General features: G+C 45.6%; 1 protein-coding gene across 1 annotated transcript; it reads left to right on the forward strand.

The window, feature by feature from the left end:
* Positions 1–5,926: 5,926 nt before the first annotated feature.
* Positions 5,927–21,583, forward strand: Sash3 (SAM and SH3 domain containing 3). Its single transcript, XM_090326053.1, has 8 exons — positions 5,927–6,105; positions 14,660–14,755; positions 15,129–15,275; positions 16,982–17,123; positions 18,547–18,695; positions 18,848–19,057; positions 19,210–19,360; positions 19,863–21,583. The coding sequence occupies exons 1-8, from the start codon at positions 6,049–6,051 to the stop codon at positions 20,051–20,053; spliced, it is 1,143 nt and encodes a 380-aa protein (XP_090182179.1). The 5' UTR covers positions 5,927–6,048; the 3' UTR covers positions 20,054–21,583.
* The last annotated feature ends 2,404 nt before the right edge of the window (positions 21,584–23,987 follow it).

The following is a 23,987-nucleotide window of genomic DNA, read 5'->3' on the forward strand; positions in this document are numbered from 1 at the left end:
CCTAATGAGTTGAGGCCTAGGGAGTGGCTGGGCTGTCTACAGTTCACCATCTAATCCACATCAGCAAGGCATTTTACCAAGTCATTGGGCACTTCCTCAAATCAACAGTTGGGCATTTTAGTGCTCCAAAAAAATAGAACCATGAAAGATACAGTAGCAACTGCTTCCTCCAAGTCCATCCTTCCTCCCATCCTCTAAGGCTCATGAGAGCTGGGAGTGGGAGGTGCTCCCTACCCCCTGAACTTCTACCCAGCCAGCCCTTCCTGAGGCCCGCCCAACTCTTCACTTCCTTGTTTCTTTGTGAAACAGGAACTTAGCGAGCAGCTCCAGTGGGGGTAGGATAGGTGGTTGAGAAAGCCCCAGTGGGCCATGACAAGGCTATGAAGCTGAAAACCTGGTTTCTAACACAGTGGGTCCCATGCAGCTTTGGGTCCTGCTTGTCACATTTCCTGTATTCTAGAGTTGCTTGGAGTGGAGATACACAGAATATGGGCCAAGAGGGTAGTGTAGCAGAGAGGACTCCCTCTGTGCATGTCATCTGAGTCTTGAACCTGGTCTCTGTCACCTACATAAAAACTAGGCCCACAGGATTTCTGTTTACTGTGTTCACAAAGGACCATCACAAGTTGTCACTTGCCCAAGGTTACTCGGTCAATTGGTGATTACAGGAGAATTTGAATTGGGTTTGTGGGTTTGGTCTGTCTTTTTTCTGGGAACTGTTTAGCTCCTCTTCCACTCTAGAACCATAAAGAAGTCTTGTTGGAGCCAAGGACTCACTGCTCAGAAACTTGTCCTCAAAACCTTGGGACAAAGTCATTGGCTGAGCCAAAGCAACTAGTCCCACTCCCTGTAGGTAGGCCGTCCAGTGAATCTTGAGCAGGTTCTGGTATGAGCAGTGAAGTCCCGCCTCCTCTTCTGAGGGGAATCGCCACAACCACCTGCAGGTGGTTTATTATTTTTTTTAAGCCGAGACATTATCGTAAAGTCAGAGCTTCAGAGATGACTTTCTTTGCCTCTTTTTGTGGCTCCAGAGTGTTTTTAGACTGAAAACTATGTACCTTTCAGCGTGTGCCTGAGGAATGGAGGCACAAGCCTCCTGCCCCTTGTCTTCTAGTCTCTTCCAGCCTGCTTCTCTCCCCTCTCCCCCACATGCTCCATATGTTCCATCTAAGATGACCACCATGAAGTTTGCTCATGGCTTCTAAGGTAGACTACTTGTTAAAACCTAGCTATTTCATGGAACTACGTGGTCTCTGATTGGATATAAGAAGATTACTAGCAGGGCTGAATTACTATGATCTGAATATCCAATGTTTCTTCCTTGGAACTAACCTAAATCCATTTACCTGTTTCTGGTCATTCCAAGCCACACAGATGCACTCCATTCCTCCACATAATTGTTGCAAGTCAACTTGCATCAAATCTGCAAGGGCAAATACCACATGTGTTTAGTCATTCACCAAATGAGGGCTTACCTATACATCATTCCCACTTAACCAGTCCACAACTACAGTGCTGTGAACATGATGTCATTTCCAGATGCTCTTGTCCTGTTTTCTCCCCTCCAGACTTGCTTCAGCACCTAGCCTAGCATTAGACACTAAAAGGGTAGTGACAGAGAACTCCACAATTCTTTTATCCCCAGCATCAGAGACACCTTAGATGGGGGGTTAATAGCATAGGCCCTGGACCAAAACCTGACCTGCATTTAAAACTCAGCTCCCACCACTTACTGTCTATGCAGTCTTGAACAGTTCGTTTTAACCCCTTAATGCCTCATCGTTCTCCCTACAAAATGGAGATGATACTAATACCCAAGTTAGATGGATGTTGTAAATATCAGAGAGTTATTATAATTTTTCAGCTGGAATGTGTATAGGATTGTGGGTAGGAAGTAGGAGAGAGGAGGAATCTCTTGGGGAGATTTTCCAGATAAAGATATGTCCTCATAGCCAAAATCTTCATCTCAAAGCAGAAATGTACCCATTAAAAGATGTAAAGGATGGTTTTACATGTGTCCAGATTCCACCTGCCCCAACCGCCATCCGTGAGCATCTACCAAAGGAGAATATTCAGGGCCTCGCTGCTCAGGGCTGCTCTATAAGAATGCAGTCAACAGTGGTCTTGATGTCTTTGGCAATCCTGTACCCAGCCTGAGAGTGCAGGCTGATTTTGCTACCAGTGGTAACCCCACAAACACACACATACCACAATCTTGCACTAAACCAAGTTCTCTTGCCTGGCATTTATACTTCTGGACATATTTTTGCAATCCATATCCAACTTGACAGCTATCTTCCTGAGAGAATTGTGGCAGGATTAAGGAAAGTTCCTGAAGTCTCTAAGGTAGTACTTGAAAATGAACAAGAAGTGCTAGGCAAAGGTGCAAGGAAACTTGACAGTGATTTATTTCTGTGCCTACAGTAAGCTCCTAGGTCCTGCCTGCCAGCCCATTGTCAAATTTAAAGTTGTTTTGTTCTCTGAACTACTATCTTGGGCCACCTCTTTAACTGAAGGCTCTATGTAATTGGAATGGAACCTATAAAATGTAAATGAACTGCCAGGACGTAGAAAGGAGACCATTAAACAAGTGTTTCGGGCTCATTAGCTCACTGGGGCTTGACCCACTTGGGATTCCAGCCAGCATCACCTGTTGATAGAATAAGGTTGAGGAAAGGCAAGTGTGTATTAAGGAGACCCAGGACCCTCAGACCGTGGGCTGCTGATCTGAAAAGGAGAAAGAAAAGCAGGACTGAAAACATTTCTTCTCTGTCCAGGGGTCTGTCACCTCTCTGTATTCTCTCCCAGGTGCCTTCACCTCCACGTTCCTGCCTTTCCCCCCAGGCCTCAGCTACCCAGAGCCCTGGTTTTCTGGTGGCTTTTGAAGTCCTTGCGGTTGGTATGTGAGCTCTGCTTAATGCTGGGGCTGAGCAAACAGGAAGTGGGCACATCCTGCCCACTTGCTGAAGACCAGCCGCTAGTTGCTGCATGGACTAAAGAGGCTTTGCAAACTGCTCCCTCTCTTTTGGCTACTGGCCACCAAAACTGTAGGCTTTGTTGTCTTTGGCAGTCCTACACTGAGCCTCATCCCAGGCCCAGACCCAGGCTAGTCTGCCCTCCCACCTCAGATCACAGTGGGCCCCCAAGGTCTGATGGGTCTGTTTCTTTCATGGGTGCTAGATTCCTGCATGCACAGGGCTGCAACGCCTAAATCAGCCACTAAGAGTCTTACCCAAGGACTTTCAGGCTGGAAAGTGAAGCCCACTGAAATACAATCTGGGGACCAGCAGTTTGGCCTAGTGGTTGAGTGCTTGCCTAGCATGCACAAAGACCCAAGTTCTATTCCTTCGTACCACATTCACAGAAAAAAGTTGGAAGTGGTGCTGTGACTCGAGTGGTAGAGCTCTAGCCTTGGGAAAGTCCAAGGACAGTGCTCAGGCCCTGAGTTCAAGTCCCAGGACTGGCAAAAAAATCAACAATTTGGATCTGAAGCCCCACATCTTGCTATAAATCTGCCTTGCAGGTGGAATAGATGGAACCAAATGAAACAGGGTTTCAGCTTGGGAAAGAAGGACCCTATCTTCCTGTAGCACACCTCTGTCCCACAGAAGTATAGTCTGATGGGATTGGGTAGGGTCAGGGAAGGAATTCATTAGAACATCTTGGGAACAGGGGTGAGCTAGGATTTCACAAGTGCCACAAAAGTCAAAAGCCTTTAAAAGATCCATCTCTGAGAGTGCTTTATGATGCACCAAGAGGTTAGGAATCAAAGTTTGAGATAGATCATGAACCACATCGGAAGACTTCCTGTAGCAAACTTCTCGTTGAAGATGAATACTTAGGTTCATGTTACTCCATGTTTATTTCTCTTTTGTTATTTTTTTATTTCTTTGGCAATACTGGGGTTTGAATTCAGAGCTTTGCACTTACTAGGCAGGTTCTCTAACACTTAAGTCACACAGCCAGCTCTGAGATATAAATAAAAGTGTGTGTGTGTGTGTGTGTGTGTGTGTGTGTGTGTGTGTGTGTGTGTGTGTACTTCCTTATAGCCCAATAATTCCCTTTCTGGACATGCTTCCTAAGAAAAGAACTAAATGTAAATGAATATTTAACTTAAGGATGGTCAAGAAATAGTTAAAAAACAAACCATCGAGTTCATCAGCCTGGTGAAATAACCATACTTTTCCCACCCAATCAGCTGCTCAACAGCCAACAAATAACACGGCCGAATGCAGCAATAATACTCACTAGATACAATGCTGAAAATGGACTATACAATTTGTGGGTGAGGATAGGAGGGAAAACCTGGGAGAGATTGAGGGAAATGGTGACATTGTCCAAAAAGAAATATGCACATTACCTCACTTATGTAACTGTACCCCCTCTGTACATCATCCTCATAATAACAATTGAAACAATAAGTATGGCTGGGCGCAGTGGCTCACACTTACATTGCTAGCTACTCAGGAGGCTGAGATCTGAGAATCAAGGTTCAAAGCCAGACCGGCACAAAAGGACCTGAGACTCTTATCTCCGATTAACCCTTAGAAAACAGGAAATGGGGCTTGGCTCAAGGGTAGGGTGGTAGCCTTGGGCTAAAGAGCTCAAAGACAACGCTCAGACATAGGGTTATGGTGGTAGCCTTCAGCTGAGGAGCCCCATGACCCGCCAAAAAAAGTATGCCATTGGAAAACATCTCAGAGCATGAGAAAATATTGAGTTCCATGTGAAATGCAGATAATGATAATTTCCAAAGTATGTTTTATTAAAAAAATTAAAACCTGCTTTATTAAGGTGTAATCAACTCTCAATAAAGTTCACATTTTAAAGTATATAATTTGAGAAGTTTTGACATATAAATGCATCTATGAAATCATAGCCATAATCAAAATAGTGAACATATCCATCACCCCCAAAAGATTCAATGTACTCTTTATGATCTCCTCTTCTCCTCCCCTCCTTACCTCCACAAATCAATCATCTGCTGGGAGTTTGGCCTAGTGGTAGAGTGCTTGCCTAGCGTGCACGATGCTCTGGGTTCGATTCCTTGGTATAGCACACACTGAAAAAAAAGCCGGAAGTGGTGCTGTGACTCAAGTGGTAGAGTGCTGGCCTTGAGGAAAAAGCCTATGGACAGTGCTCAGGCCCTGAGTTTAAGTCCCAGTACTGGCAAAAAAAAATCTTCTGCAGATAATCCCCAAAATGAGCAATAGCATGTAGGCATCTGGTAAGTTCTTGTGGAAGTTGGAATGATGTCTGTAGAGTGTTGGCTGCAGGAAGGGATGGTGGTTGTAGAAGTGATGACTGTAGTAATGAGGGTTGGAGAGCTAAGAATATTATGCAGCTGGCTATGATGTGTGAAGATGATAGAAGCAGTGCTGATAGCTGGGTGCCAGGTGTAGAGGTGATGACTACAGGTGTGCCAGTAGTTGTGGGCATGGCTGCAAGGACGATGAGTGTGGGGCTGATGGTTATTGGTAGTGGTGGCTCTCTGGTGATAGGAGTGATGGTAGCAGTGGTGATGGCTATTGAGATGATGACCATAAGGTGATACTAATGATAGAGTAGTGATGACCTTGGAGATGCAAAATGATCAGGAGCGCTGATTCAGGGGCAGTGTGATTGTTCATCTTCTGGTTTCTGGATTTTCATTAGTGAGTATAAGGCTTGAGTAGGAAATTCTAGAAGGATTGATGATGATTGACAGAAGACGACGGGGCAGGGGCTTTTCTCTGATTGCTTAGGCCAAAGAGATTCTGTCTGTATCAGAATCTCTGGAGACTGAAGCTGGGACTTCCTTCCTCCCTAGGGGCCAGCAGGGGCTGCAGATTGCTGTAAGAGCAGGTCACGTGGCAGGGCTTCCTGTATGCTGTTGCTGCCGGGTGTCCATGGCCTGCACCCTGAGGCTGCTACTACAACAGTCAGAGTAGCAGCCAGAGGCTCATTCCATGCTGTGCCCCCTAGACAGTGCTGGCAAGGCTGAGCCAGAGGTCTCTGCATCTTGATACCTAGGAGAGCAGGACTAGAGTTCGACCAGGGTGGAGAACCATGTTGCGCCGTAAACCCTCCAACGCCAGCGAGAAGGAGCCTACTCAGAAGAGAAAGGTGAGGAGCATCTTTGGGAGCTTACTTCTTCCTTCCCCTCTCTGTGCTGTCCACCTGTCCTGTCCAGAATTCTTAAGAGGTAGAAAGAGCAAAAGACCATATGTTCAGCCTGTAGGTGAGGACCATTTTCCCAGGCGGCAACCAGGCAAGAACTCAAAAATTACTACAGCAGTTGAAATAGTAAAAGGACTTTTAAAACTGTGAAGTAATAGAGCTACAGGGTAGAATCCTAAAAGTCTAAAGTTACAGAATTTAGCCCTACCATGATGGAATAAAGAACTCAAAATTAGGACTGATAATCTCAGACTAGAATCTGAGAATTACAAAATACAACCATCATCTCGAATCCTAAGACTGCACTTAATTCTTACTCCCGTACACTTGGTTTTTGCTACCATGTTTGCCCACGCATGGCCACTCAGGAGCCATCCCACTGTCTGGACGGCTCCACTAAATCATGCAGACCCAGAACCTGCCCAGCGAGCTCAGCTCTACTTAGCTCCAAAGGAGATAGGTGGGGTCTGAGGTGATTTCTACACTCAGGGAAAGGGAAGAACAAACTAAGTGGCATGCAGGGTGACTCTCCAGCCCAAGGGGGACCTTGTTTGAAAGGAACAAAATATAAAGATGGTGAGATAGTGAATAAACATGAGTGCTGAAGAGGGGGAATCAGTGTATGGGGATGTAGACTTGAAAGGCTATGAAAGAAGGCATCTGCCATAGGCCATTGAGATGTTAGCTGTCCTGGGACATGAGGCTGGACTGGGAGATTCTTGAAAGCTCTGCCAGATGTAGGCTTCTCGAAGGTCCTGTCAGATGTCAATTACTCTTGTTGAAGTTGAAGGTTTGGCTTCAGGGTAGGATTCCCCAGGCAATCAGTCAGAGCATCCTGCACATCTAGCGGGACCACAGGACCACTCTAAAACAGCAGGACGGGGCCAGATTCAAAATCTCAAGCCAAGTTCAGACTCCACACCCTCATTCTGCCCTCCCTGTTTCCCCTGGAGTTCACACCAGGTGCTCTATGGGGGAAGCCCCTATGTCAAAGGAACAGCTCCCAGGCAGTGGCTGAGACTGAGTCTCAGGGCACTGGGGTGTGCATCCTGCCCCATCTCTCAGGTCCTGGATGGCTGCCACTTCCGGCAGTACTCTCCCCACCCCAGTTGCTTCTCTAAGGTTGCAGTGGTAGGGGTAGGGGTGGGGGAGATTCACACATCTTCCCATGGGCCCTGTCACCTCTGTCTAAACTTTGCACAGTGCTAGGTCCAGCAGGCCTACCATTGGCTGCCATTCCTCAGCAGTGACTGGGGCCACTTCCCCTTGCTCTCTGGATGAGGGAGGGTAAGGGGGGAGGTGGAAACAGATACTGCTGTACAGACACTGCTTGGCCCCAAACCACAGGGGAGCTGCTGAGCTGGAGGAAAGAGTCTGAGAAAGAGCTGACACTTTGACACTGGGACCCTGTACCACCACAAGCAAAGGTGTTCAACGATCCAGAGAATCAGATGTCATCTTCCTTCTTTCTTGGTTTCCATGACCTAGATTTCGTAGGCCTTTGAAATTTCGCCTATGGCTCTTCCAGGAAAAAGCAAAATCCATGTGACGGTCTGGTCAATGTCCTCTAGAGGAGGGTAGTCCAGGCAAATTCCTCTTCATCCCTACCAGAGCCTATGCCAGCCTCTGTAAGCCAAATGAAGGTTGACTCCACATACTCTAAGCCACAGAATGGTGCAAATGTTCCAGAAGGGAGAGAGCACTCCATCACCACATATGGGATGACTGTGGGCAAGTAAGTTGCCCTCCTTTGGAGACTGACATGACATGGTAGAGGAAAAACAGAAAGGCAAGGGAAGTCCCTCTCGATTTTGCCAAATGGAGAATATGCCATGCAGGCAACAAGAAAGTCATCTTAGAATCCTATCATGTTTTAGGTATAGGGTCTTGGACAAGTCACTCATTGGTTAACTTCCTTTGGACTTCATTTTCTCCGTCTCAGAAAGGAGAAATAACTTCTGATATTCCTACCTCAGGAGTTTATGCTGATGACCAAAAACGATAGTTTGAGTGTATGCTCACCTGTACTCATGAGGACAAGGTGGGACATGCTTTGGCATAGATGAATTAGAGAGTACACGACAAAGAAAAGCCATGGTCCCAGCTCTGAGGTGAAGGAAATAAGCCTTAACCATCTAGGAGCCACAGTGAGAGAGTTCCTCAAGTGCTAAGCACTGTGCTGTGTCCTGTGCCCATCTCTTAGCTCTCAGACATCTCACCACATCCTGGCAAGGTGGAACAGATAACGTTACTACCTTATTTTATATTCAAGACTCAGGTGGGGTTTTTCTGAGGGTCACACAGCTATTGAGCTGCAAAGCAGGGACCCAGGTCAGGATGGATTGACTACAAAATTGCTAAACTCTCACTACTCTCTTGTTCCTCTAATGATTTCCAAAGCAGTTAAAAGAGGGATCAAAGGCATGGCTCAAGTAGAGCCTTTCTAACAAGCATGAGGCTCTGAGTTCACTCCCCATTACCACGAAAAAATTTTCCCTCATTTGTAATAATTAGTAGAAATCTAGGATTCTCCTAGCAGAGGATCACAATAGCTCAAAAGCCATGTATATATGGCCATATAGGATGAGGCTAAGTGAAATGAACTCCAGGATAGGGAAACAAGAGGTTTATCTTTGTGATTGTTGTTCTTAATGTACTATGTGAAGTTATTTATTCTTTTTTCCCCTTATGATTTGTCTCATGTTGTTACAGTATGTGATTTTGGTACTTGGTATATTGCATATATGTTTATTTGTTTATTTGAAATAGGGAAGGGAAGGGGGAAAACAAGATGATTGGGAAGGGGTGGGAGAGGGAGAAACACATGGAAAGGAGTAACAATGTTCATAAAGTAATGCACCCTGTCCCTGACAAATGTAATTGTAACCCCTCTATACATTACCCCAACCATGAAATAAAAAAAGAAGAGACACTGAAAAAAAACACAACCCTCCAACAAACCACTACTGCAAAAGTTGTGCTAAGCATAAAATACTAAACCCAATAATAGAAGATGTTCAGTGTAGATCCAGATGGCAGTGGGATAAGAGATCTTCCAGCCAGCAGAGCAATGGAGGGATTAGGACTTCTCCAATGGTGGGGTCAGGATGCAGCACCTACTGTAGATAATGAAGAACTAGGGTAGCCCTGGGGTCAGAACATATGTCCCTTATCTGCTCATTGGAGTCTTGAATTCCCTTCAAGTTCTCACTTAGTCTATTACTTCTGATCTTATTTCAAGCATAGACCAGTGCTGGGTATAGGAAATGGCTCACCCCAGACTTGCTTCCACTGAACATGGCTCTTTTCCATTAGATCTTTACTTTCCAATTCTCTCTCAGACTTCCTACCAGGGAAATAGAACAGAATGTAGGATTCTGTTCAAGTTCTCACTTGCTTCCTCCTTCCAATCTCTTCTTTCCTCTATGTTTCCAATCTAGAGCATTACATTGCTCATGGTCTCTTGCTACAGCACACTTCTATGAAGACAACCTCACCAGCATATGCTTCATATGTTCAGTACAAGTGGAATATCTAATCTAAAATCTCCAAAATCTGAAACTCTTTTGAACACTAACATGCCACCGCAAGTGGAAAATTCCACATCTGACTTCATGTAACGTGATAGTTAAAATGCAAGCATGCTAATTTATTGTACAAAATTACTTCCACAGCTAGGCATGGTGATATACATCTATCAGAATTCAGGAGGCTGAGTCAGAAGGATTAAGTGTTCCACGCCAGCCTACATTACCTTGTGAGACTTTATTTAAAGAAAGAAAGGAAGAGCCGGATGTTGGGGCCTCATACCTGGAACCCAAGCTACTCAGGAGGCTGAGATCTTGAGGATCTTGGTTGATAGCCAGCCTGGGAAGGAAAGTCCATGAGACGCTGATCTCCAATGAACCACCAGGAAACCAGAAGTGGAGCTGTGGCTCTAAGTGTTAGAGCAATAGCCTTGAGCACAAACCTCAGGGACAGCTCCCTTACCCTGAGTTTAAGCCCCATGACCAACAGAAAGAAAGAAGAAAGGAGGGAAGGAAGGAAGGAAGGAAGGAAGGAAGGAAGGAAGGAAGGCAGGAAGGAAGGCAGGAAGGAAGGAAGGAAAGGAAAAGAAAGAAAGAAAAGTGGGAATGGATAAACAAAGAATGTAAGGAAGGAAGGAAAAGAAAAGCAAAGAGAGATGAGAAGGAAAAAATATTTTCAGGCTATATATATATGGAGTATATGAAAAATGAATGAATTTTTGTGTTCTGACTTGGATCCCATCCCTAAGACATCTTATTAGGTATATAAATACTACAAAAAATTAAAATCTCGAATCTGAAATACATTTAGTCCTAAATATTTCAGTAAGTGGAATTCAACTTGTAGCTCATTGCTGCCCACAATAATCCTAGGAACTGCTTGCAAAGACTTTCCACAGTCTTTTATTCTCTACCTCTCACCGCAGCTACTGGAATACCCAGCACTCCACTATACCAATCGTACCAAGTCCTCATTCTTGTTCCAGCTCCACCTGGAGATATCCTGTCTTTCCTACCTGATCCAGCTCAAATACACGTCATCCTCTGAGCTCTTCTTTTGCCATTGCTTCCCACAACTCTCCTGATAACTCCAGTCCAACTCCACCTGCAGTCAGCATTGCACTCAATCTCATTTCTCTCTTGGGGTGAGGGCGTCTGTGTGAGTTTGGAGGTGGCACAGCACACCAACATTCATGGCCTTCCAGAGCCACCTCTGCATTTGAGTGACTGTGCTTCTCTTTCCACTATAACCTGCCTAGAACTCATCATTCTCTGCATATCAGTCTTTTAGATGAGATGTACTGAACGTGAGACACACTGACATACGTGTAGTGCTTGAAAGTTTGTCAGTCACGTGATTGGTTAACTTTTCATTGGCAGATCTCTCTCTCTCTCTCTCTCTCTCTCTCTCTCTCTCTCTCTCTCTCTCTCTCTCTCACACACACACACACACACACACACACACACACACACACACACACACACACACACACACATCCACAGCACTGAGGGAACGAAGAGGGTGGCTCAGGAGATGCTTGGGAGGCAATGACAGCCAAGGCAGTGCGGAGTTTGCAGTGATTGTAGACTGCTGCCTTTTAAACTGGAATGGAGGGGCCGGGAGTTTTGCCTAGTGGTTAAAGTGCTTGCCTAGCATGCACGAAGACCCGGGTTCGATTCCTCGGTACCACATACATAGGAAAAAAAAGCCAGAAGTGATGCTGAGGCTCAAGTGGTAGAGCTCTAGCCTTGAGAAAGTCCAAGGACAATGCTCAGGCCCTGAGTTCAAGCCCAGGACTGGCAAAAAAATAAATAAACTGGAATGGAAACCCTTTCTGTTGAAGTATAACATCCATGCAGAGAAGTGCATGAATCATCAGTGTACCACTTAATGTGTTTCCATAAAATGAACACCCCAATGTAAAGCATCCAGACCAAGAAACAAATTACTTCCTAAAGCTTCTCTCATGTCCCTGGCAAATCACTATATACTCTCTTACTCCAAGAGTACCCAGTTTCCTTATTTCAAACAGGACAGATTAGTTCTGTTTGCTTTTGAACTTGGTGTAGTTGGAAGCATATCACTTATATTTCAGGGGCTGGCTTCTTTTGCTCAACAGTGTATTGATGACATTCATCCATATTGTTGGGATAATTGCCCTGTCTCACTGACTGGTACTCTTCTCTTGTAGGACTCTTCCACAATCAATTTATCCATCCTATCATTAATGAGCATTTGAGTTGCTTCCAGTGAAACTGGAAATTGGAGGAAGGAAACTATGGTAGGATTTTTCAGATGGAGAAAGGCCCAGGGTATGAGTCTGGATCTTTGTCACTGTGGGCCCTGGCTTCAATTCCCAGTGTGTTGGAGGCGGATCACACATAAGGTTAAGCATAATCTAACATTGACTGCTGTGTCAGGTGATATTTTTAGCACTCTGTATGTGTTCATTCATTTCACACTCAACAGCCTAATAAGGAGCATGCTTTGGTCTTCCTTTTATTGATGAGAAAACAGCACTAAAGAAAAATTAAATAACATACAGCTGGGCAATAGTAGAACCAAATGAAAAAAAGTGGGGTTCTAGAAGGTTGACCAAGTCTCCTAAGGCCATACATCTGCAGTTAAATTTGGAAGGGTCTAATGCCAGAAATGTAGCTTTCCAAGAGGCCATGTACTCCCCTTAGTCTTGAAAAGGGGGTCAACATACTTTCATGACTCCCAGTGAGTACTCCCCACAAAGACAAAATAGGTACAAAACCAAAATGAGATAGCGCAAGGATTTCAACCCAGCCCTGAGTGAGAGTACCCTAGAGTCAAAGAAAGGCATTCATAGTTTCTGTGGCTGCCTCTGAGATTGGAGATGGGCCTGGGAAAAGGCAACCCTCACTGACCCTTGCCATTAGTGAAGAACGAGTGATAATCCTTTCCATCATCCTTGGGTAAGGCCCAACAACCATGTCAGAGGCCTTTTTAGATTGTGTCACTTGCTTTGGCCTAAAGCTGGGATAGAGGGGCCCTCTCACCAGGGCTCATGAGCCAAAGGCACCTCCTCCCAGCCCCCAGACTGTAGATTAATGACAGGAAAAGGTCTGGGGAAAGAGTTGCGATTAGAAAACAGCCAAACCATGAGCTTACTCTTCCCTAACAAAGCCTGCTTCCGGCCCACGCCTGCCCTTCTGCTTGCCTTCCAGCCTCACCAGTCCCTAGGGCTTCAGGGGCGACTCTCAGCCTCCTGGTCTGCAGACCTGGCTAAAGAGTAGTGGACGGAAGACCACAATAGGCCCCATCACCCTATAAATAGTGGTCTTGCCTACCCTCATTGGGCCCAGGCCAGCCTGGTGCCCACCCTCTCACTGTTCCCTCTCTTCCATGTAATAAGAAGAGGAAATTATCCAGGCAGCTGCATCCTACCATACAAGAGGGGGAAATGAATGGAAGATGTAGGACACAGTGGGGAAAAAAATGGAGAGAAGACAGAAACAATAATAGAAGAGGGGGGGAAAAGGAAGGAGGATGGAGGAGATGCATGGGAACCACAGCACTCAACTCATAGTCCTTTGGTGACCTAGTTTCGGGTCAACTACCTCGAGGAATATGTGACTCTTGACTACCAATTGCTGACTGAGCTTTGATCAAGACCCGGAAAGGAATATTAGACTGTTCTACTGCAGTCCCGAAAAGTTAGCATCAATTGTACATGTGCTGAGGGATAAGTGATACTGCCCCTACTTGGGGGTCTACCACTAGACATACACCTCATTTAGTAGGAAAGAGGATGTGAAACTTTTGGCTTTGTGTGGGTTTGGGGCTTCAGTTCCTCATGGCCCTATCTTGAGTGTCTGTAGACTATCCTGCTCTATCTGTCTGGCCATCTGTGAACCCTAGTTCCTGTGTGTATCTTCTAGTCTTGAGTGTTTATCTTGATACAGGCTCAGCTTCATCTTATTGTGTCTAGGGCTTTCCTTCCTTACCTGCCTTGCCTTGGTTTCTGGCTGTTAGCTTCTCTTGCATATATAGTTAAGAAAGATCATTTCCTGAAAGTAATCTCATCAACATAAACATTTCATACTTGAAAGCCCAAATACCAGTCAACGTGCACAGTTGCTAGCTCATTTCATCAGTGCTTAAGGCTAAGCTGAGATGAATAAAGGGAAAATGGCAGCATTACTGGTCACTGGTAGCTCACGCCTGTAATCCTAGCTACTCAGGAGGCTGAGATCTGAGGATCACAGTTCAAAGTGAACCAGGACATCAAAGTCCATGAGACTCATCTACAATTAGCCACCAGAAAACAGGAAGTGGTGCTGAGGCTCAACATGGTAGAGCGCTAACACCCAGGCCCCGAGTTCAAGCCCCACAATGAAGAAGAAGAAGAAGAAGAAGAAGAAGAAGAAGAAGAAGAAGAAGAAGAAGAAGAAGAAGAAGAAGAAGAAGAAGAAGAAGAAGAAGAAGAAGAAGAAGAAGAAAAGAAGAAGAAGAAGGAGGAGGAGGAGGAGGAGGAGGAGGAGGAGGAGGAGGAGGGGGAGGAGGAGGGGGAGGAGGAGGGGGAGGAGGAGGGGGAGGAGGAGGGGGAGGAGGAGGGGGAGGAGGAGGGGGAGGAGGAGGGGGAGGAGGAGGAGGCGGCGGCGGCCAGAGCCATTGAATTCAAGGGCAGAGGAGAGGGAGGATTTGTTCTGTTAATTTATGGTGATGTTCTCATATGTGCATTCAATCTTTCACATGAGAATCTGGGACCAAATTTCAGGTACTGGTGAGGTCTTAGGCTCTACAGGAAGAGGCTCGGTCTGTGGTCAGGGATAGGGCCAAGAACAAGATGAAGCCATGTAGTTCCAAGTACATCTTGACATTTCACCTCATTAGCTCTGGGGCACTCAGGACACATGTGGCTCTGGCTCTGCCCTGGTGTGCACTGATCACTCCTAGGGCAGCCATTTTAACACCACTGATTGAGACACTCTGCTTCTTCCAGCTCTCTCTACAGCGCTCCAGCAGCTTCAAGGATTTTGCCAAATCCAAACCCAGCTCCCCTGTGGTGAGCGAGAAAGAATTTAATCTGGATGATAATGTGAGTTTCCCTGCCTCCTGGGAAATCTGGCTGTGGGCCCTGGGATAAGAAGTGGGGGTGGGAGAAAGGAGAGGAGAAAGGAGATGTTAGGATTGAGGAGAAGACAAAGCCCCCTCTAACACAGAAAACCTCAGTTTTCCCATGCACCAAACTTCTGAGCACTCACTTGCATTCTTCCAATTATAAATAATTTAGCAGATTAATTATAAATTAATAAGACTGACGAGAAGGCTGGAGTTAATGAGGAAAGAAATGGGGGCCTTTTAATCCCATTTCTTTTATCATCTTCAGAGCCCCCCAAACTTCATATTCCAAGTCCTGCACCCAAGGAGGTTCTCCAGTGGTTCTGGATCTCCTCTTTTGTTTATTGTAGATTCCAGAAGATGACTCGGGTGTCCCTACTCCAGAGGATGCTGCAAAGAGTGGTAAAAAGCTGGGAAAGAAATGGAGGGCAGTGATTTCCCGTACTATGAACAGGAAGATGGGCAAGATGATGGTGAAGGCCCTATCAGAGGAGATGGTGAGTCTGGGACCCATGAAGTGTAAGGACCTGGGGCCTAGGAGGCGACTCAAGCAAGGCTGACAATGAGGACCTGAGCAGCCACTACTTAGGCACAAGAAACCTGTTCAGTGCAAGCAGAAAAGTCACATAGGGCAGAAAGGCACCAGCATCCATGAACAGAACAGCCAAGAATTCATACTGGGGACAGAAGGCTGGCTGGAGAAGGGATGGGGGTTGAGGAGGGCTGAAAGTCTGGGAGACTGAAGCTTTGTGCAAAAGCAGGCCTTTGGGGGATGGAAAGGTGAAAAGGAAATGAGAATACCTCAGGCAAATACAGTCACCTCAAAGTTTTGCTTGGAACTAGCCCCGGGAATGGGAAGGTCTGATTCCAGAAGGAAAAATGCAGATGCTGGTCAATGTACCATGGATTTATGTCCTGGTAAAGCCATCATAAGTGGAGCCTGTCCCACGTTAAAAATATATTGACTACATTTACTTACTGAACATCAGAACTTGGCAACAGAGTAGTACCCTGTTGAGTGTCAGTTGTTTCCCTTCACGATTCTGTGGCTAATGGGGAGCTGTAGCTTGGTTGCCTGGTATCACCAGACAACACCACACTGCACAGTGCAAGTCTGGGAAAACATCCAAGTTCTATCGCTTTCACAACATCAGCAAGACAAATGATTGTAAGTCAAACCATTGTTAAGTTGAAGAATGTAAAGAAAATCAAGAAACTTGGCTTCAGCCCAACAGACAGCTGTGGGGCAAGCACAGTCCAAGTAGCTTAAAGCCCACAGGGATTCTAGTGTGGTGGGCTGGAGGCACAGAGAAGTAATGTGCTGAAATTAACTTGACCCGATAGTGAGAAGAGCTGGTTAAATTGTCAGAACTCTTGCAAGCCAGTTGTTGAATACAACCATCACTAACAATCAAATTATACAACGTGATGTTTAAATAAATTCTATTGCAAACAGGGGTCATATATATATATATATATATATATATATATATATATATATGAGGTTGTTTGTGTCTATGGTATCTGTGCAGCAAAAATAACTTATTTATCTCTTCCACTACATCTGGTAGTTTAGCTCAAGGATCATAATGAGGGAGTATTTGTAACACAAAAATTGGCAAAACATTGGGGCCTTATTCTCAGAGAGCCAGCTGTTAAACATTATCCCACTGAAATACAGTAAGATGGAAGGAGCTATGGAGGACTTGGTTATGGATTCTCATGGGCCATGGTACGATTACTCTTCATCTGTTAACTCGGGACAACCATATTTCTTATCATCAAGAGTTACTGTGAAGCTTTATTCAAGGAGATAGTAGGCAGGTCTGGCGCATGGTAGGACACAGTAAGTTGTCCCCTGGCACCATTGTGTCTGACTGATGCATAGCAATAGCTCTGCCTCTATGGTCGTTTCTGTGTGTATAATAGCCTCATTTCTGTGTGTATATTGGCACTAGAAAACTGAAAAAAAATTCACTTGGCGTTCTGGTGAGACTCATCCTGTGACATACATGGGACGGGGATTGGAGGTATGGCTCAGTTGGTAGAAGGCTAGCCAATGAGTGAAAGTGGTTTGAAAAAGAAAAAGAAATTGTTAAAAGAAGAAACTAAGGCCTGGAGATGACAGAGTTCCTTTGCACTTGGGACTGGCGTATATGTACTCCAGTGACGCTGCTCAAGGCTTCTACCCATCTCTCTGCAGGGAGACACACTGGAGGAGGGTTCAGCATCCCCAACATCTCCTGACTATGGCCTGGAAAGCCCTGGACCGGAGAAGATGGCCCTGGCCTTTTCTGAGCAGGAAGAGCATGAACTCCCAGTACTCATTCGCCAAGCCTCAACAGGTGAGTTGAGCACGTAGGAGAATACCTGCCACATTCGGGAGAAAAATTAGAACACTGCCAGTGGGATGGTAAGAAAAATGAATGTTTATTGTCTGCATGCTAGACCTTTCCCAATCTTCACATTAAATTATCCTAACAACTTCATAGGATCATATTGTCCCCACTTCATTGATATGGAAAACTGAGTTTCACAGAAGTTAAGTGACTTGTCCAAAGTGAGCTAGTCTTCTAGTCTTCAATTCAGGTCTGCCGTAGAGTAGTTTCCACTTGCTGTCCTCAGGCCTTGGAGGAGACCACAGGGGAAGCACAGGGAGAGGAGAGGCAGAGGCCTCCAATGTCCTACACTGGTATAGGAGCATGGGGTCTCCAGCTATAAAGAAACATTATCATCTTGGCCCCACACTTTGGTTTGGTGGCTTAAGGCACCACTTGGCATTTTCAATAGTGTGCTGTTTAACAGCTGGCTCTCTGGGAATAAAAACTTAATGAGCTTTCCTACCAGAGGATAGGCTGTGAGCTCTGCATGCAGCCTTGAAGAACTACTGCTTTTTGTTGCTGTTGTTGTTGGGCATGGGGCTTGAACTCTGGGCCTGAGCGCTGTCCTTTAGCTCTTTAGCTCAAGGGTAGTGCTCTACCACTTGAGCCACAGCACCACTTCCGGTTTTCTGGTGGTTGGAGATAAGAGTCTTAGGGACTTTAGTGCCCAGGCTGGCTTTGAACCATGATCCTCAGATCTCAGCCTCCTGAGTAGCTAGGATTACAGGCTTAAGTCACCAGTGCCTAGCAGTACTGCTTCTTTTTTCTTTACCCTCAGACCCATTCCAAATTCTCCTCTTTCTCTGGACCTACAGATACTTCTGTGCCCCCCCAACAAAAATCCAATTAGGATGTGTCCTTCCCAGGAAGAAAGAGCATGTCTGGGTTTCTGTGAGATATTATAACTAAAATTGAAGGTTACTAAATAGAGAAAGTTAAAAATATTATTGACTTTCCTGAGTAGAAGCAGCACTGGAATGGGAGTCTATAGGGTTAGTCTGACAAGTTTCAGAAGAATAAAAGGCTTTGAGAAAGTCACTCAGCCCATCTGTACCCCAGATTCCTTATCTGGTCATGGGGGTGTGAGCCTTTTGGGCTTCCAGAGGCCCTCTCAGCTTACTCATACTTTGATCTATGAGTAGTTCTCTTCCTATCACTCTTAATTAGGCAGGACCCCAGAGGTGAAATTGCCCTTCTCCACGATGGCCAAAGGAATGGGTCTTACTTCCCCCATTCCTCCTCCCCTAGCTATGTGAGGCTTGGTAGAGTGTTCTTCTCCCGCCTGGGCCCTAAAGATTTCCAAGGAAAGCACCTGTCACACTCTGTCTTCCTGCGATGTCCTAGGATAAAGCTGAGACTGCTCTACTCTGTATCATATCTCCTGCAGGTAGTGAACTTTGTAGCCCCAGTCCAAGCTCTGGCAGCTTCGTGGAGGAGCCACCAGTCCCCCAGTATACAGGGCCTTTCTGTGGTCGGGCACGAGTCCACACTGACTTCACTCCTAGCCCCTATGACCACGACTCACTGAAACTGCAGGTAAGATTGGCATCCAGACCTCTTAAGAACCTGGAAGGCTGAAGGCATGAAGAAGGCTAAACTGACCCAGAGTAGCTCAACATCAACAGAAGCCACAGGATCATTCCCCTCTTCTTTCCTCTCTCCTCTCCTCTCCCCTTCTTCCCCAACAGAAAGGAGATGTGATCCAGATCATTGAAAAGCCACCCGTGGGCACATGGCTGGGCCTGCTCAATGGCAAGCAGGGTTCTTTCAAATTCATCTATGTGGATGTGCTGCCTGAGGAGACCGTGGGGCCTGTCCGCACCAGTCGCCGCCAGAGCAAGGGCAAAAGGCCCAAGCCAAAGACTTTGCATGAGCTGCTGGAGCGCATCGGCCTCGAGGTTTGACTTTGGATCTGCACTAGTATCTAGAAACAAGGGAGGCCCACTTGCTCCTAAGTTGGGGATCTAGAGCTATTGCTTCCTGTAGGGAGAAAGTTTTAGGCAGGGATGGCTTATAAGCAACACTGTTGGTGGCTTGCCTTTGTCCCCAGGAACACACATCCACTTTGCTGCTCAATGGCTACCAGACGCTAGAGGACTTCAAAGAGCTGCGGGAAACACACCTCAATGAGCTAAACATCATGGACCCACAGCACCGGGCTAAGCTGCTTACAGCTGCAGAGTTGCTGCTGGACTATGACAGTGAGTAGCTTTAGTAGAAAAGATAGACATGATGGTCTGTGGGCATTCCAAATGACAAAGGATTGCCCTGGCCCTGAACCCTGAAAATATACTCTGCCCAAGAGCCCCTCTGCAGTAGAAAGGCACTTTGTGCACTTGAATTTAAATATCAGGGAAACCGGGTGGGGGAAAAGGGGAAGGAGGGGAAATTATATTGGTGATTGGGCCCAATTCCCTTTTGGACCAAAGGGGAGACTAAGGTTGGAGAAAGTAAAGCATTTATGTATAATGGCAAATCTGGGTAATAGAGCAAAAATTGAAGTCCTAGGACAGTTTGATCTCATGGGCCCGGAAATAACTCCTACCTGCTTTTTTAGCTGCAAGTGGGGAGAAGAGAGGCAGAGGTGGTAGAGAAGACCAGAGCAACCTGACTGTGTACATGACATTTCCACAGTCTCTAGCTCTAAGAGGCACCCCATGGCTTCCTGACCTCCCCATATTCTTTTTCTGTCATCCCTGGCAGCTGGCAGTGAGGAGGCAGAAGAGGGAATGGAGAGCAGCCAGGAGCCGGTGGCACACACAGTGTCAGATCCCAAGGTGGACATCCCACGTGACTCAGGCTGCTTTGAAGGCCCAGAAAGCGGCCGAGATGATGCAGAACTGGCCAGTGCTGAAGAGCAATTACATGGTCTTTCCCTGGCTGGAGCACCTTGACATGAAGAAGGCACAGGCTAAGGCTGGGCCTGAGCTACAGAGGTCACAAGAATTGACCCCGTCTCCTATAATGGCCCGGACCCAGAAGACTAGTGGAAAGACCTGATCCTTGTTTCCCCTGGGGGAGCTTATGGCCAATGGCCTGGGCAGAGTGCTATAGGCTCAGTGAAATGGATAAGGAGTTGTCCAAAGGCATATCTCACCTACCCAACCATTCTATCCACCAATGACTGACAGCACAGCCCCTCCTAGAGTCACCCACTCCCAGGCTCTGGCCATACCAAGTGGAACACCAAGAGATTTGTGCATGTCCCTTGCTACTAAACACCCCAAACCCTCCTCATTCCCACTCTGCTGCTATTTTTCTGAGTCAGTGTTTTAAGTCATTCTCAAAACCCTAGGGAAGCTGGCCATTATATAGGACACTTTTTGGACATAGGTAAATCCAGAGTTCCCAAAAATCTGAAGAAAGCTACAAGTATCATTTCCATGAACTTCTTTAACTTCTTAGAGGTTTGGCCACTGCATCACTCTGAGACTTGAACCAAATGGTTATCCCTTGGACTTCTGTATGTAGGACAGGCCGGGGTTAAAAATAAGTAGACATCAGTGGACTTGCAAGCTCTGCATCTTTAAATGTCTACCCTTTTGTTACCTTTAGTCTGTGACACCAGCGGGGATTGTTGAGGAGTCTGGTGCAGCCTTGGGCTTTCAAATGAAATGGCTTCTCCTCCTCATCTTCTCATTGTTGTTGTTTGCTGGTCGTAGGGCTGTAACTCAGGATGTGGGCCCTATCCCTGTGCTTCATTTTTCACTCAAAGCTGGTGCTCTGCCACTTGACCCACAGCTCTACTTTCAGGTTTTTCTGAGTAGTTTGTTGGAGATAAGAGTCTCATGGATTTTTCTTCCCGGCCTCACTTCAAACCACGATCCTCAGGTCTCAAACTCTTGAATAGCTAGGATTATAGGTGTAAGCCATCAAGGTTTGAGCACAGGGCAAGCCTCAACTTCTCCCAGCTTAAAAAAGTATTCATATCTTGTTCAATGTATGCCTCCCTTCTTTCTGTTCTTGTCCCCCTCAAATGAGTTTTCCCAGGTAATGGATGGCGTAATCTTGCTTCTAAAGACACAACTCGCCCTCAGAAGCCAAATGAAGGTATGGATACAGCCTTGGCCTGGATCCTCACAAGCAGAGAAGGCACTGTGTTCAACAATGGGGAGTTTGCTATCTTCAACATTGCTTTGCTAAATATTTTGGTGATAATTAATAACTGTAGACAGTGGAAAGAGGATCTGTTGGTGGGGTCTGTTTTATCCCACCAGCAGTCTGTGCCATCAATCATTGTGATAATTCTCCCTCTTGTAGGACAAACACTGCCAGCTCCATCTAGGGCTACCTAGATGTGTGCATGCTTGTTGGCCCTACTATCATAAACTTTGGTAAAAGCTAGCTTCGGAGAAGGGGTTGGATGTAAATATAAAGGGAGTGGAGTGAGACTTGTTCATAGCAATAAATGTAGGTACAACTAATTTCGTAATTCATGTATTCATTCATTTATTCATTCATTTAGTCAGTCAGTCAGTCACAGAACTTGAACTCAGGGCCTGGGCACTGTCCCTTAGCTTTTTTAGCTCAAGGCCAATGCTCTTCCACTTGACCCACATCTCCATTTGTGTTTTTTTTTCCCCAGTGGTTAATTGGAGATGTGTCTCACAGACTGTCCTACCCTGGTTGGTTTTGAACTACAGTCCTCAGATCTCAGCCTTCTGAGTAGCTAGGATTATATGTGTGAGCCACTAGTACCTGGCCCTAGTTATCTTTCTTAATGTGAGATCTGGGAAGAGGGGCAAATGGGTCTCTTCAAAGATAGTCTCAGCAAAATATCCTTCCACTGTCTTCTTAGGGTCATGTTTTCACTCCTCAATTATGCCCTTGACTCTGTGGACCTAAAGCTCTATCCAATGCCCTAGCTAGTTATGCCCTTCCCTCCAAGCAGACTTCCTGAGGAGAGGACTCCAGTTCTCGTGGCTATAGGCTTTACTGAGGTCTGAGAGAAGACAGTGAGACAACTGTATTCCTTATCCTGTAACCATCCTGTGTGTGTGTGTGTGTGTGTGTGTGTGTGTGTGTGTGTGTGTGTGTGTGTGTGTGTGCTGGTCCTGGGAACTTGAGCTTCTTTTTCTCAAGAGTATTGTTCTACCATTTGAGACACAGCCCCAATTCTGGGTTTTTCTTAGTCTTTTATTGGAGATTAGACTTTTATGGACTTTCCTGCCAGACTGGCTTTGAACTGCAATACTTAGATTTCAGCCTCCTGAGTAGCTAGGAACCACCAGTACCTGGCATAACCATTCATTTTATTAAAAACTTGGAAGATTTTTCACTATTTCAAAGAAGGGCCTGTAGAGTGAGGGAAGATGGTGGCAGTTCAGTATGAGTCTTTCTGAGCTCTCGCCAAGATACCAGTTCTAGCATCAGAGGGGAAAGTTCATAGTCAAAGAAAGGCCTGTATCGAGGTTGTTCAGGGTGCAAAATGGGGAGAATTGGGACCAACAGGGCTTTTTCTCTGAAAAATGCGGCCCCATTCAGTGCCAACAATGGTTGTAACCATCTTCTGGGAGGTGAAATGAAGACAGAGGTTCCTTGGGAGGGCAGACTGGAGTGGCAGCTGCTATCAGATTGAGGACAAGACCACTGTAGTTCCAAGGCATCTTCTCAGCTACATTCCTCCTACTATCCACAGTGACCATGAGTGTCAGGAAACTGAGCAGTATCCGCACCCAACAAGTAACAGCCCTAATAGTGTTAAATCTCCAAAGGGATTGAATAATTGCTGATTCAGTGAACCCAGGCACTGAGCACTTTCATGCATTATCAGTGTCCTTCTGAGGAAGGTAACCATCATCATTCCAACTTGCAGAGGAGGAAACTGGAGCTCAGGAAATAACAGAGCCAGAAAAGATCTGACTCCCAGGCCCATGTTCTTAACTCCTATACTTCATTGCTTCTCAAAAGGGTTTGCCTATGGGTACTTCAGAGGACAACCTGAACCTTTCATTCATCCTCTCCTCTTCCAAGATTTACCCTACCGAACGAGTCATACAAACCAACACAGCTACATGGACAAAGATCTTCACAACAGCTCTCTCTATAATAGTAAACATTTGAAAGCAACGCAAAAGGAGAAAGAGATACATTCATGGTGAAACTATTCATCATGTAGCCATAAAACATATCATAGAAAGCTATTTCAATGAAATAGGGAAATCTTCATGATGTCCTAAGTTTAAAATTATATAACTAATACCTAGACATTTTATGGTAAAAGAAGCCTGTGTTACATCAAGGAGACCTCTCCAAGGCAAAGGGACAACATGTGGAATCTTATCTAGGGCAAGTAATGTCTAGAAATTAGGAGTTTGGGCCAACCTGAATTCAGGTCTTGGCTATCACTTACTAGCTGTGTAACATTTCTTTTGTGTGTGTGTGTGTGTGTGTGTGTGTGTGTGTGTGTGTGTGTGTGTGTGTGTGGATATTGTGTATAGGAACTGAATCCAGTTTGGGGCATGCTAATCAAATACTCTACCACTGGGCTATTTTCCCAGCCCACTTTGGTGGGTTACTTTAGATGAGTTATGTCTCAGTTTTGACATCACAAGATAGGGATCATATTGCTACTTCCATAGGGCTCTCATAAAGGTTTAATAAACTAACATGTTAGCACAGCCTACAGCATAAATGCCCAGGAAGTGATCATGTATCTGATTGCTTTCATTTGTACTTCCCTTCAACTCCATTTCCATTATTTCAAGGCCCATCTAGTTACTATAGTGTAAAAAAATAGTCTGAAATTCAAATATTTTCAAACTCTAGCACCACCACTTATTAGTTACAGAATATCAGTTAAGTTATATACACATATGTTTCTATTCT

The sequence above is a fragment of the Megascapheus bottae genome, chromosome X (genome assembly GCF_031878675.1).
Source record: "Megascapheus bottae isolate mThoBot1 chromosome X, mThoBot2.hap1, whole genome shotgun sequence".
Taxonomy (NCBI): domain Eukaryota; kingdom Metazoa; phylum Chordata; class Mammalia; order Rodentia; family Geomyidae; genus Megascapheus; species Megascapheus bottae.

What these genes read in the sequence shown, in the direction of transcription:
- Sash3 (XM_090326053.1), top strand. Translation starts at nt 6,049, where the DNA reads ATGTTGCGCCGTAAACCCTCCAACGCCAGCGAGAAGGAGCCTACTCAG. An exon ending in AGGCCCTATCAGAGGAGATG is followed by an intron (nt 15,276 to 16,981) that starts GTGAGTCTGGGA and finishes ATCTCTCTGCAG; the next exon opens with GGAGACACACTGGAGGAGGG. An exon ending in ACGACTCACTGAAACTGCAG is followed by an intron (nt 18,696 to 18,847) that starts GTAAGATTGGCA and finishes CTTCCCCAACAG; the next exon opens with AAAGGAGATGTGATCCAGAT.